Source organism: Labeo rohita, chromosome 18 (assembly GCF_022985175.1).
Source record: "Labeo rohita strain BAU-BD-2019 chromosome 18, IGBB_LRoh.1.0, whole genome shotgun sequence".
In the NCBI taxonomy this organism is placed as follows: Eukaryota; Metazoa; Chordata; class Actinopteri; order Cypriniformes; family Cyprinidae; genus Labeo; species Labeo rohita.
The window spans coordinates 9,616,018-9,629,618 of record NC_066886.1 but is presented as its reverse complement, the minus strand read 5'-3'; the positions used below and the strand labels follow the sequence as shown (position 1 = coordinate 9,629,618).

The 13,601-nt window shown below is 36.2% G+C and overlaps 2 protein-coding genes across 5 annotated transcripts; one reads left to right on the top strand and one right to left on the bottom strand.

The window, feature by feature from the left end:
* The first annotated feature begins 211 nt into the window (after nucleotides 1-211).
* On the top strand, nucleotides 212-6,418 carry mterf2 (mitochondrial transcription termination factor 2). Of its 3 annotated transcripts, none has more exons than XM_051134400.1 (3): nucleotides 212-2,045; nucleotides 2,380-2,487; nucleotides 4,315-6,418. In XM_051134400.1, the coding sequence occupies exon 3, from the start codon at nucleotides 4,385-4,387 to the stop codon at nucleotides 5,513-5,515; it is 1,131 nt and encodes a 376-aa protein (XP_050990357.1). In that variant the 5' UTR covers nucleotides 212-2,045; nucleotides 2,380-2,487; nucleotides 4,315-4,384; the 3' UTR covers nucleotides 5,516-6,418. The 3 variants fall into 3 exon arrangements, with proteins under 3 accessions (XP_050990357.1, XP_050990356.1, XP_050990358.1); XM_051134401.1 differs by having other exon boundaries at nucleotides 249-264; XM_051134399.1 differs by having other exon boundaries at nucleotides 212-2,487.
* A 1,995-nt stretch (nucleotides 6,419-8,413) lies between these two features.
* zgc:153031 lies at nucleotides 8,414-12,769 on the bottom strand. Of its 2 annotated transcripts, none has more exons than XM_051135764.1 (6): nucleotides 12,503-12,769; nucleotides 11,719-11,768; nucleotides 11,524-11,629; nucleotides 10,948-11,074; nucleotides 10,757-10,872; nucleotides 8,414-8,566 (listed from the first exon to the last, which is right to left on the bottom strand). In XM_051135764.1, the coding sequence occupies exons 1-6, from the start codon at nucleotides 12,604-12,606 to the stop codon at nucleotides 8,467-8,469; spliced, it is 603 nt and encodes a 200-aa protein (XP_050991721.1). In that variant the 5' UTR covers nucleotides 12,607-12,769; the 3' UTR covers nucleotides 8,414-8,466. The 2 variants fall into 2 exon arrangements, with proteins under 2 accessions (XP_050991721.1, XP_050991722.1); XM_051135765.1 differs by having other exon boundaries at nucleotides 8,414-10,432; nucleotides 12,503-12,768.
* Nucleotides 12,770-13,601: the final 832 nt, after the last annotated feature.

The following is a 13,601-nucleotide window of genomic DNA, read 5'->3' as shown; positions in this document are numbered from 1 at the left end:
GGCTGTCATCCATAAATGTTCATATTATATTAGTGCCAGTTTTGACTATTTGTAGTTTAGGTGTGTGGTCAATGCATATATTGCTTTGCTGTGTTTGTGTCATCCATCAAACTGTGTAAATCAATATGTTTGTATATGTACTGGTTTCAGTTTTCCTCCTGTACTAAGGGTGGCAATGTTGCGCTCAAATTGCATGGACATAACAACCAGAATAAGAGAAGCTGAACGTCCAGTCTTGAAGATGTGACCGCTGTTACTCCAGGGGTACTGATAAGTTTGTCTTATAAACACGTTTAAGATATGATAATACTGCCGACTAATAAATAAAGGCAATATGCATTTAGACTGTGCTGTTTGTTTTACGTCGATTTCATGAATTATATTTCATAAACACCATAGATAGAGAACGCACTCCCTCATGTTCTGTTTAGATTGACTTTATGGCGTGTTTGATTTAATAATAATAATATTATAATTACAAAAATTAACTCCTAATTTTCCTGTTTTTTCTTTTCCTCTCCTTCGAGAAAAGGATATTCATTTAGGGCTGCTAACTTTTGAGTTTCGGGATGGGTTGGTTTCATATTCATATATTCGGAGTTCTGCTTTTAGTAACTTTCTTACGGTGTATGCAAAAATGTTGATACGAATAAATTATTATTATTGCCAAATATGACTTCAGCTACAACTCTGTTTTCTCACTGTTTTATAAAACCTTAAAAAAAGCATTGAACTCTATGGATGCTGGTGACATAAACGATCTTTAAAGTGGACATCGGATGCAAAATTCACTTTTACATGGTGTTTGCATATAAATGTGTCTTATAGTGATGGGTCGTTCTTGAACGAATCTTGGGACTCGGGACGTGATTCGTTCAGTCGCGCATGCGCAACATTCTATTAGGTTCTGTACTGGAATTAGTTCACCTGTTTCGAGTCTACGGGTTTTTGGAGTCGTTCGTTCACCGTATGGGGCTGCCACATGACGAAAGAACGACTCGAACCCGAAGACTCGAGAGATGAACTAATAAGTTCTTTTCCCGTCTCAGACTCCGTTGGTTAAGCTTATTGGGTGGAAACAATGAATTATTTTTTTCTGTTTCTTATAGCAATATAGTTTTATTTTGTTTGTAGTTTGTGTAAGCAGTAACGTGTAACGTGTAAACGTGTAACCTGTAACGTTTGTGTAAGCAGTAGATGTGTTAGGGGGGTAACACGTAACATTTTAATTATATTTTGCCAAAATGAACGAAATGACTCGAAAAAAGATTCGTTCAAGAGTCGGTAAAATTATCCGAACTTCCCATCAATAGTGTCTTAGCAGTGTGTGGACACAACCACCGTACAATGATAAAAAATCCATTCACTTCTCTTTTTAATCCCGAAAAAACCTGAACAGCCTTAATTATCAAACGTTTTGATTTTCTGAGCAATATGAGTCACTTTGCTCATGCCCCGCCCATGACCGCTGTCGGACTGTATTTGTATTTTTCTGTTATTTGTATCCATTCTAGACACATCCGTCGTACTCTTGACATTTTCTCCACGCTCGAGCTGTATAGCGACAATATCTTTGCTGTGTGAAATAACCTAAGTACACTGAAATCAGTACTGAAGCTGTGTTTGGAATGGCATACTGCCATACAACTCTTACTGTATTGCAGTATGCTATACTGTGAATAGTTTGTGAATTTTCTGTATCCATTGAATTCCCGGGTTCTGAAGACACTGCATGGGATACTGTTTCCTACAACCCAACACGCTCCATGTGATGTTTTATCTTCAAAGGGAATAATAATTATAAATGTAACACTTTTATATGTATGAACATGTTACTGTAAACTACAAACTATTGCTGTTTATCTAAAAACATTATCCTAACTCTGTCCATGGGTGGCTGCGATAAACAGCACTGCAAAAGACACTTGTTTATCAGTATAGTATCAGTGGCTGACGCAAAATCATTGCGTTTGATGCAATCGACTCGAGTTCGAATCTGCCTTTTGCCAGACTCATTCTTCTCCTTTTCCCATTACATCAGATTGGTAAGGCATTTATTTTTTAAATAAAAGCACTTCGTGTAACTATATTGATTTTTCCACTTAATGAATCATTTCAGTCAGCTCAGTGTTTATCCGTTCTGTTCAATATGTAAAGTTCATTAATTCTGAAATTAGGTCAGTTGGGCAATATAGCATTTTATTACTATGAACCTTTATTAACAAGCCCTAAAAAGAACGGTTAGCACATTTATTTGTAAGGTAACAGCCGACAGCTGTGCTGAATTAATGTTTAGAGTTTGTCATGTGAAAACACTAGCATACAGTGTAAATCAGAATGTTTTTATATTTACTGGTTTCAGTTTTCTTCCCGTATTAGGGGCGGCGCTGTCGTTCTCAGATCGGATAGATGTTACAAACAGAATAAGAGAAGCTGAACGTCTACCCCAGGTCAAGTACTGAAGATGTGACCACTGTCACTGTAGAGGTACTGATAAGTCTGTCTTACGAACACGTTTGAGATATATTATTCCCGACTAATTTATGCAAGCCGCATTTAGACTGTGCTGTTTGTTTCTTTACCTCGATGTCATGACTTACGTTTCATAACACACTCCCTCATGTCATGTTGAGGTTGACTTTCTAGTGTTTGTGTTTGATGTAAGTGTAATGATATAATTACAAAATTAACTCTTTATTTTCCTATTTTTTTTTCTTTTCCTGTCCTTCGAGAAAAGGATATTCATTAAATATCTTATATCAGTGGTCAAAAGTGTCTATAACCTATATTTATTAAATACAGTTGAGGTCAAATGTTTACATACACCTTACAGAATCTGTTAGTTATTTTACCAAAATAAGAGGGATCATACACAAAATGCATGTTATTTTTTATTTAGTACTGACCTGAATAAGCTATTTCATATAAAAGACATTTACATATAGTCCACAAGAGAAAATAATAGTTGAATTTATAAAAATGACCCCGTTCAAAAGTTTACATATGCTTGGTTCTTTATACTGTGTTGTTACCTGAATGATCCACAAAAATTCTTCAAGCTTTTTTTAACATTCTTTAGTTTTTCCACATTTTTGTGTATTTGAACCCTTTTAAACAATGATTGTATGATTTTGAGATCCATCTTTTCACACTGAGGACAACTGAGGGACTCATGCAACTATTACAGAAGGTTCAAACACTCACTGATGCGCCAGAAGGAAACACAATGCATATAAACATTTTGAATTTGAAGATCAGGGTAAATTTATCATATTTTGTCTTCTGGGAAACATGTAAGTATCTTCTGTAGCTTCTGAAGGGCAGTTCTAAATGAACAAAATATGATATTTAGGCAAAATAATAAAAATGTTCAAAAGTTTTCACCCCCCGTTTTTTCCTTCTGGAGCATCAGTGAGCAATTGAACCTATGTGTAAACATCTTTGATGTATAATATCTTATTTAGGTCAGTACTAAATAAAAAATAACATGCATTTTGTATGATACTCTAATTTTGGTAAAATAATTAACATTTTGGAGATTCTGCAAGGTGTATGTAAACTTATGAACTCAACTATATACATGTACGTTTGTGTATTTATATAAATATACAAAGCACTTACACATTATGTGAACACATGCTTTTATTTTGGATGCGATTAATCAAGATTAATTGATTTGACAGCACTAATTTTAATGCTTTTATTGAACAAAAATTTTGATGCAAGATGTATCATTGAATTTGTTGTTTTTACAGAATCCAAAAACTGTAAATTTTTAATGTGTAAACTGTATCTTCTTTTTTTCCTCAAATAGTGTATCGATTGCCTCAAAAAAAAAGTCTAAAAATTGATTTATATGGGCTGAAAGACTCCAAACAGAGCATGAGGGTTAATAGGGTTGTCTCATAAATGTCATTCAGAAACTATTGGGACATCCTTGACCCTCGAGCTATCTGGTGTTTTTCTTTGCAATCTCATTATAAAGAAACTGTCTAACTTGTTTGTACTTTTTTCTGTTTGTGTACCTAATAGTTGTTGTGAAATTTTGTTTCCTACAAAGCTAATATCTTAGGTGTTTTTGTAAAATGACTTGGCTCTTCTGTGATATTGGTATTTTGCTGATGTTAGCAATTAGGCAGGTAGTTGATTTCTACTGGCAATTCTTTATCCTGTGGGTAGATGGTTTGTAGTGTCTGAATGCTTATTCTTAACCTTAAAGACTGCATGTGATTTTATGTTCACGTAAGTAAACGGGAATGAGGAAGTGTTTGAGACTTGAAGTAGTTTTCTGATATGTTTTTCCAATTGTTTCAGGGACGTTACTTGCATGTAATGCAAACAGCTACCCAACAGCCCCGCCCACAGACCTGTCATTTGTGCAAACATGTTAAGATTAGTCACGACATCGCTGTGTCTTTACTGCCAGCGGGCTCAAGTAACACCTTTGCTTCTCACGAGGCCCCGCTCCGTGATCTTTCAAGAAGAGAACCAGCTTGTCGTAAACGCCCTGTACGACTTGTCCGTAGACATCAGTAAAGTCCGGAAGCTGAAAGGTTGGGTCTTACGCCAGAGTCCTGTGTATGTGAGCGAGACCGCCACCCTGCTGAGGGACATGGGGGCTAGCGGGCCTGTTATCGCCCGTGTTTTGGAACTTTATCCTGAGGCCATCCTCTGCAATCCTGATCAAATGGAAGCGCAGAAAAAGCTGTGGATGTCAGTGTGCGCCACCCACAAAGATCTAGTAGGAATCATTGAAAAATTCCCCGCCTCGTTTTTCACCTCGTCCTCTGATCACAACAACCAGAAAGCTAACATTGCATACTTCCAGACGTTACATCTCAACAAACGCATCATTAGCAAGCTCATGGCCAGCGCCCCTCAGAGCTTCAGCCGTCCCATGAAGCAAAACGAGGAGATGATCCAGACCCTGCAGAAAACCTATTTGGACTTGGGCGGGAAGGAGGACAATATGAAGATCTGGTTGCAAAAGCTGCTTACACAGAATCCCTACGTGCTTCTAAAGCTTCCAAACGCCCTGCCCGATAACTTGGCGTTCCTACGCAACGTAGGCTTTACCGGCGATGAGCTCTTACGGCTGCTTTCCAAACTGAAGGGATTTGTTACTGAGCTCAACCCTGAAAGTATGAGACTCACCCTCAGCTACTCTCAGGAGACTTTAGGATGCACAGATGCAGAGCTCAGGCAGATCGTACTTCAGTGTCCAGCCTTGTTATACCATTCTGTGCCTATACTAGCTGATCGCTTTAAAGGCCTTCTCGCTGCTGGAGTAAGTATGGAGCAGATCATGGAGACTCCAACAGTGTTAGAACTGACAACGCAGATAGTTCAATATCGCATTCAGAAACTGCATTCTTTTGGTTATGATGTACGTTCTGGTAGTCTGGAATTCCTCAATGGCACCAAGAAGGACTTCGAGATGAGCTATGGAAAGTTGCGTCTTAGGCAAGAGAGACCACTTTTTAATCCAGTAGCTCCACTTCGAACAGAAGATTAAGCTTGGAAGCCCGTTTGTGTCATAAAATAAAATAAAAAACTAAATAAACTGTTACCTTTCATTTTAATTCTGACTTTTTCACAATGTGTGAGTTTATATCTGGCAACCCTGCTGAATAAAACAACAACAGAAATCATCACAGAATTTGTAATGGTTTTACCGGTTGTAATGGGAATTGTATGGGTTTTAATGGAAACTGTAATGGTGGCTGTTGGTCTCTAATGGTAATTGGTCACCTTCTATTGGTGTGTTATTACTACCACTTAATTCTAATGGAATATGTCCCAAAACACACTACAGGAAACCATTTTGAATGGTTAAAAGTTGATTTATAATGTTTGTAATGGTATATGTAGTGGAAACCATTAGAATTTTGGTAATTGTTTCTATTCAGCTGGGACTTTTGAATTTACATCTCAAAATTCATTTTTTTTTTCTCCGAAATGTGGATTTCTAACACAACTGTGACTACTTGCAATTTTGAGCAAAATGTCAGAATAGAGGTTTTGCACAGTTTGTCACAATTGGTCAGTTACCCGGATGCGCAGCCATATCGGCGATACTGGAATGTAAACAACGGCATGGTTGACATGGTGGATAAGAACAAACATGAATGTTGTCAAGATTCTTGCCTCAGAAATCCTGGTCCAGTTTGGCTAACCACAAATGGCAGTTTTTTGCACTTGTCGTCTCCTTGATTTGTTATAACTTTTGGCAGTCTACAGTACTTCAAATGTTTTTCCCAGTCCGACCAATTAGTAAATCCCAGATGCCAGTAATTGACACTTTCAGCAGCAATAATCTGTAAAATAAGTGAGTTTCATTTGGTTCAGTGGCATTGTGTGAGAAATAAAGTCAGCATTTTTTGTTATAACAGAATTATGGTGTGTGCACACCAAAACCGAATTTAATTATTTGCGCAAGTAGATTACATGTAAAGTCAATGCATATATATATATATATATATATATATATATATATATGTATTACCTTTTTAAATTTATAATATAGCAGAATCAGGCTTCCATAATTGAGATTCTAAGTGCAAATAGACAGTATTTTAACCGTGGCTTCTTTTGTCTGTTTTCTGAATACTTTTATTGTAATCATTCATATGCACTAGAAATTATTTAATGTTTTAAAGTTGTGGAAGGTGATTCTTTCCAAATACAACATCGTCAACCCATATTGTTCTCACAGAAAAAGCTAATCTTGTCACTACATCGTGAATGTACATTTTTGCCATTTGTGGCACCGAGTCATTGTCGTACTGTCACATGTTGTGCCAAGAAAATTTATGTAGCTTTTGAAATTCCTCATCAAAGTCTCTAATAATGAGCAATATAAAATACCTCTCGGAGGTATGCATTATGCAGATAAATATTCAGATCAATGAATGTTTACCCGTGCGCTGCCGTCAGAATCTCATTTACAAGCATTTCCCAATATTTTGGCCTCTGGGCAGCATTTTGAGATAATTTTACGCTTTTTAATGATTTGACTAAAGACTTCACTGGTATCTATAATGAAGTTACATTACGTATTGCCTGCTGGCATCTGCTGTTTACGCAGTGGACTTTATGATTTCTTTAATGGTAAACTATTAAATTTCTCACAAGCTTCTCATAGCTTCAAAGCAATGGATATTTTTTGAGCTTGATTAGGGTAAAATAAATTTATGCATCACCTTTTTGGGTAGGTTTCATTAATATTTATTGCTGCTCTGATTTTTCTACATCTCTAAATTCTTGCCTTTCTCTTTTGTTCTCCATTCTTTGTCCACTCCTAGTATACGGCTCCGACCGGATGGCTGCTTTATCCTGCAAATGACACTTTGAGTTATACCCGAACACATAGGAGGTTAATAAGCGAGGATATAAATAGCTCTTTTTCATTTGAAATGTGACAGTGGGTATTATTAGCAAATGTTACACATTGATTTTATGGGGCATAACTCAGGGAAATTATGAAAATAGATGACACATGCAATTAAAGTCTATAATTTCCTGCCCTGGACTTTGCATGCTGGAATATTAAGGTGGTAAATATTCCATGTCTGAGGTCATGCTGAAGCGCTCCGCTGTCCTCTGTGCAATCTGTTCTCAGATCTCCTAATCAGAATGTGCTGTATGCGACCATGAGATGGTTTTTATTGATGTAATTTAGATTTCAAAACTAGGAATACCACCAATAGATTTAAAAATTCATTCATCAGTTTAATTATCCTTAACTAGGGAGGATATTGGTGTAAAAGTTTAATCTTATTCACCTTATTTGTCAACGTGGAAATAACCATATGGGCGAGACTTCCGGTGTATTAGCGCTATAGGAAAATGATCAATTTATAATATTTAATAATGAAAAATAAATAATAATAAAAAAAAATCACTGAACCCATACGTTTGAACAATAGTTTATATTATTAACAGAACAATTAAGTGTGAAATGACGGGTGGGCCAAACTCATCTTTGGAAAGGCCAGTTATATACCTCAAACAAAACCCTAAAGGTTGATTTTAGCATTATTGCAGGACTTCCTAGCTGCTTGCTCCATCTAGTGGGGAAACTCATTCACTGTCACTATGTACACTGGATATTTACTCAAATATGTAAAAAATAATATCCCATCATATGTGGTCAATAAGTTGCTGCACACTTTACATTTTAGTTTGGATTAGAAACCAATTTTATTATAGCACCAAATACTTAATTTCACAAAAACAAGTGTATAGAATGTTATTACAAATCTGAGAAGTTAAATACACTTACTACAAAACACACAACAAAAAACTAATACTGCAGTAAGGCACTGAGTTCACACAGCAGATGGTATGTATACACAGACCATATATGACTCCTACTGTGTCCCATCCCCCTTGATCTGCTTCAATTCATCACTTTCGTGTCACCATGGTGACAGTGAGATGAGTAACAGTGGATCTGGTGAGTGGTCACAAACTGTTGCATGTGTAATCGTGAGAGAAGTGGTGCTCATCACTGGCAGCATTGTCTGAGTCCATCTGCTGTTTCAGATTATGTGTGGTGTGATTTCTTATGTAATGAAAAAAGATGACATTAGGAAAATGATCTTCATATGGTTTACATATAGAACTAGCTGCTTTGAAATGCTTATGATTTGGATGGTGATGAAGTACCACCAGTTACACACTGTAGCTCCAAACAGAGTCACTAAGATAAATAGTTCTTCTGTGCAATATTGTTAGATTCTTTAAAGCTGACATAACTGTATTAAAAACAATAAAATGCTGGTTAACACTGTTTCATACAGAGCCCCGAAGGCAGGGTGCCCAATCTTGTTCCTGGAGATCTACCTTCCAACACTAATCAAACACACATGGACCAGCTAATCAAGATCTTCAGGAGCATTTGATAATTACAGACAGGTGTGTTGAAGCAGGGTTTGCACTGAACTCTGGAAAATCTCCAGTAGCAGAAACCCAAACCTGCCCTAATGGTGTGTTCACTGATAGCACACGTACATCTTGGAGACATCTATTTCACATCTGCAAGATGTATTTATTAGAGTGTTTGCTCATCTGCAATATGTCTATAGGACGTTTTCTATCAGATGTCAAATAGACGTCTATTAGATATCTTAGATGTTTATGATTCAGAATATATGTAAAACTGATATCTTACAGACGTCTTTCAGATGTTTGTACACAGCAGATGCTTTCCAGATCAAGTGATCTTTATCAAGCTATCTGGGTTCACACCAAAAAGTATATTTAATTATCTGTGAGTAGAGTACATACAAAGTCAAAGCACGGACGTGAATAGAAGCGAATTTGTGGTGATGCAATTGAAGCGATCACGCAATATACGCCTCAGTTGCATCTTCCGCCCAAGTTAAAACAATTCAATTGAAACGGAAAACTCGCATGATGCGCTGTCGTGCAAGCCAATCAGCAAAGGGCTTATTGACATGTCCGGTTGTATCAGAAAATGTTTTTTTAGAAGAGCATCATTGGTGCGAGGACCGTATTTGGAATTGCTCTGTTTCTTCTTCTTCTTTGACGGCCTAAACATGCTCGAAAACTCATGAAGCTTTGCACACACACCATAAATAGTAAAAACTTACATCTGATATGGTTTTCAGAAGTGGGTGTGTCAAAATGGCTCGATAGCGCCACCTATAAAATTTCAACGAAGTGCCCCTCGAGCTACCCCTGATAGCACACGTACATCACAGAGACGTCTGCATTTACATCTGGAAGAGGTATATTTTAGAGTGTCTGCTCATCTGCAATATGTCTATAGGACATTTCCTATCAGATGTCTTTAAGATGTTTATGATTTAGAATGTATGAAAAACTGATATCTTACAGACGTCTGTCAGATGTTTGTACACAGCAGATGCTTTCCAGATCAAGTGATCTTTAACAGACATCTTGCAGATGTATGTGTGCTATCTGGGACATTTCACGTACATGTGCGAAATTCGGTGGACACCAATACCTAAAAAAAGTCCCCCAGTACGAAGTCCAAAACCCAACAGGAAGTCTGTTTTTTTTTTATTTTCTCAGCAAATTGTGTAATTTTTGCAATTTTCAGATGTTGTATTTTAACTTTGTATTTTAAAGAACGCAAATGTTTTGCTAAAGGATGCAATGTTTGCAACGTTTTTCGGGGGAATGGAACACTTTGACGAGAGAACACAAAGTTTTTTTGGGGCAACGCAATTTATTTGCGAGACAATTTATTTCTCGCAAATAAATGTATTTTTCTTCCCATCTCATATTTATTCCCATCACCATGTCCCCCGTAAACAATTCCAAGATTATGTTTGTCAGTCTCGTCTTCTCCTGGCTTCAGATTTAAGCTTCTTTCTTGAAGACTTGAAATTTAAATTTAATACCATTTTCTTCATGAATTTCATCTGGTACTCCAGGAAAGCTTATATAAAGAAAATCAGCAATTAATAAGACAAATTACAATGCGTTTGATGCAAATGAGGTAAGTATTATCAGTAATACTTCACAGTATGATTTCACTACATTAGTTAACATGAACTAACAGTTAAAAATACTAACATAAAAACATGTTAACTAACAATAAACTATGAACTAACATTAACAAAGATTAATAAATACCGTAACAAATGTAAAGCTTATTATTAATTAGATGATGCATTAACTGATGTTAACAAATAGGACCTAATTGTAAAGTGTTACCGTATTGTCTTTGTAACTCAAAAAGTAAATAAGACCATAATCCTACCCCTTTTGTTTTCGAAAAACATTGCGGTCAAACTTTGGGAAAAAGACATCGCAGTCAAAGTCGGCCATGATGTTGGTGAGATAGATGAGATCACACCATGGATGCTCAAGACTTTCCTAAATAGCACAGTTACAACAAATTAAACTACTGTTTTACAGTATATGCATGTTGCATAAAATCAGGCTTCTCACCTTATACACCTCTGTGCCTCCTAAAATCCAGATGGTCTCCACAATATGGCATAAGGGAGGCTCAGAAGCCAGGTGAATTGCTGATCCGAAATCCTTACACAGATAGTGGGCATGTGGAGGCACTGCACTAAAGTAATGCAGAATACAGTGTAAGGTCAGTATATTTTTAATGTTGTTGAAAGAAGTCTATTATGCTCACCAAGGCTCATTTATTTGATCAAGAATGCAGTAAAAATAGTAATAATGTGAAATATTAGTATTGTTATTATTATTATTAAGTCTTCAGCATCAAATGATGCTTCATAAATCATTCTAATATGCTGATTTGCTGCTAATTTTTTATTATCAATGTTGACAATAGTTGTGCTGCTTAATATTTTGGTGATGCATTTTTAAAGATTCTTTGAGTATAAAGTTCCAAAGCATACAACATTTATATGAAATATAAATCATATAAAACATATACGCAAATGTCTTCACTGTCACTTTAGTTTAATTTAATGAAAAGTCTTACTGACCCTAAACCTTTGAATGGTAGTGCACATGCATAAAATGTTCATAAATTAATATGCTTACCTCAGCTTCCTGCTCAATATCACATTTAAGCAGTTGGCCAAAGGGAAGACCGTCTCAGGACAGGAGAACCACGAGGTTCGGCCCCAGACAACCAGATTTTTCTTCCCTGATATGCACCAGAGAAAAAATAAAAAAGTTAAAATTACATCAAACAGAATATAAATAAAAACAAACACAACATTTGAAGCCACTTGCCAGGCGCTGACACAGCTGTAATTGTATCCAGCAAGAACTGAAATTCTTTTCTGAAAATAAAATGAGCACATTAGACATTTGATACACATTGTTTCAACTTTGATAACTTCATAGTGTGCAAAATGCAATTAGAGCAGCATGACGAATATCTTTGATGCTGCTTTCAGAAAAGCAGTACTGTGTACCCAAATCAGAGTTGAATCAAGGTCACCATACTGCATGCACTGATTCTATTTAACAAATATAGATGAAAAGGCTAATACAAACATAATATTTTATATTAGAAAGATAAAGAAACTCCCAATAGTCTATGCTATCTGTCTGCATGTGTTGTTATCTCTTATCTCACATGGGGCGGGCATTGGTCTCTCTCTAAAACCTGTTGACATTCAGTTTTCTAAAAGTCTAAAGGTCAGTGACACACTCCACGAAAAAAATAAAAATAAGTTAAAAATGACAAGGTAAGTGTTAAAAAAATCTCAAAATAAAAAGATCAAAATAATAATGTCAACTGTTATGTATACATGATGCATATTTGATGTTTTTATGATAACTTATCTAATTGGTTTCACAACAAAACAATGAATGTCTCTCAGATGCTAATAAAGTAATGGGAAACCAAAGTCTACGTCTGTTCCAGATCAAATATTCGTCACATCACGTCGTTCATGAATTCATCTGACTGATTCAAATAATTAATTTATATCTAACATAAATTCTAAAACGCATCGATTACAACTGGATGGAATCCCTGGACTAAATGATGACTGTAAGTATGTCTTACGAAAGACTCCAGGGAAGCTGTCCGTTTTTTCCTATGCCCATGTCACTGCAAGCAGCCGCGATGAGGCGGATTGGTTTGCGCATCTCCTCCCCCTCGATGTTCATCGTGTACCGCTTTGGCTAAGAGCAGATTATCTGGTTTATGTTACAAACTACCGTCGCCCATTGGGTTTAGGATGAGGTGTTCGCATCCTTCTCGACCTCAACCCCAGTTAGATTATGGAGTTTATAAACATCTGTTTGGCTCACCATGTGATATCCGATGGGAGTGGCTGTCTGTAATCGGTGACTGTTTACATAGAACCAGATAAATAGTAAACAAGTAACATTATTAAATAGTATAAATAGTAAACAAGTAACACACGGAGCCCTAAACTGTGTCTTTGTGCATGTTTTGGCAAAAGTAAAATTACTTAATTTATAACTTATTACTTAATTACTAACTTACTAACATCCCTTTACTTAAACTAGACTAGTAGTCTTTTGTGGCCAGTCTTAAGTAACGGCTGCTAAAAATTAAACTTTGCCATAACAGAAAAAACTGAAATGTTTAAATATACACTACCACTCATAAGTTTTTGAACAATATTTTTTTTTAATGGTTTATTTATTATATATTTTACAATTTAAAATAACTGTTTTCTAGGAGTGAGGAGCCTGTTTACTTTAGCCGCATAGCGCGTTTAGCTGCGAAACTTGCTAACTAGCACGTTATTAGGAAAGGTGATTGCAGAGATTCATAAAAAAAACCCTTGTACTCACTTCTGCAGTAGGTGAAGCTGGATCACAAATGATTTGCGCGAACATAGACGGATATATGTAGATCGGGAGGTGCATTCCCTTACAACTGATCTGAGGTAAGACGCTCATGTCAATCAACTATCGTGGGCGTGGTCTCTGTCTGTGTGACGCCACACCGACAGGCATCTGAGAATGGCTTGATGTGAAAAGGGGGATATTGTTTTTACAGATTAATTAAAAACCACTGCATGGATTTTTATCATTATAGGGTAGATGTGTAAAATAACTGTTTTCTATTTGAATATATTTAGAATATATTTCAAAGCTGAATTTTTAGCATCATTACTCCAGTCACACAA

Bases quoted from the DNA above. Each gene is read 5' to 3' on its own strand.
- mterf2 (XM_051134400.1), top strand. From the start codon at position 4,385: ATGTTAAGATTAGTCACGACATCGCTGTGTCTTTACTGCCAGCGGGCT.
- zgc:153031 (XM_051135764.1), bottom strand. From the start codon at position 12,606: ATGAACATCGAGGGGGAGGAGATGCGCAAACCAATCCGCCTCATCGCG. The intron at 11,630-11,718 runs GCAAGTGGCTTC...GGTGCATATCAG, and splicing joins TACAGCTGTGTCAGCGCCTG to GGAAGAAAAATCTGGTTGTC. The intron at 11,075-11,523 runs GTAAGCATATTA...GCATTACTTTAG, and splicing joins ATATTGAGCAGGAAGCTGAG to TGCAGTGCCTCCACATGCCC.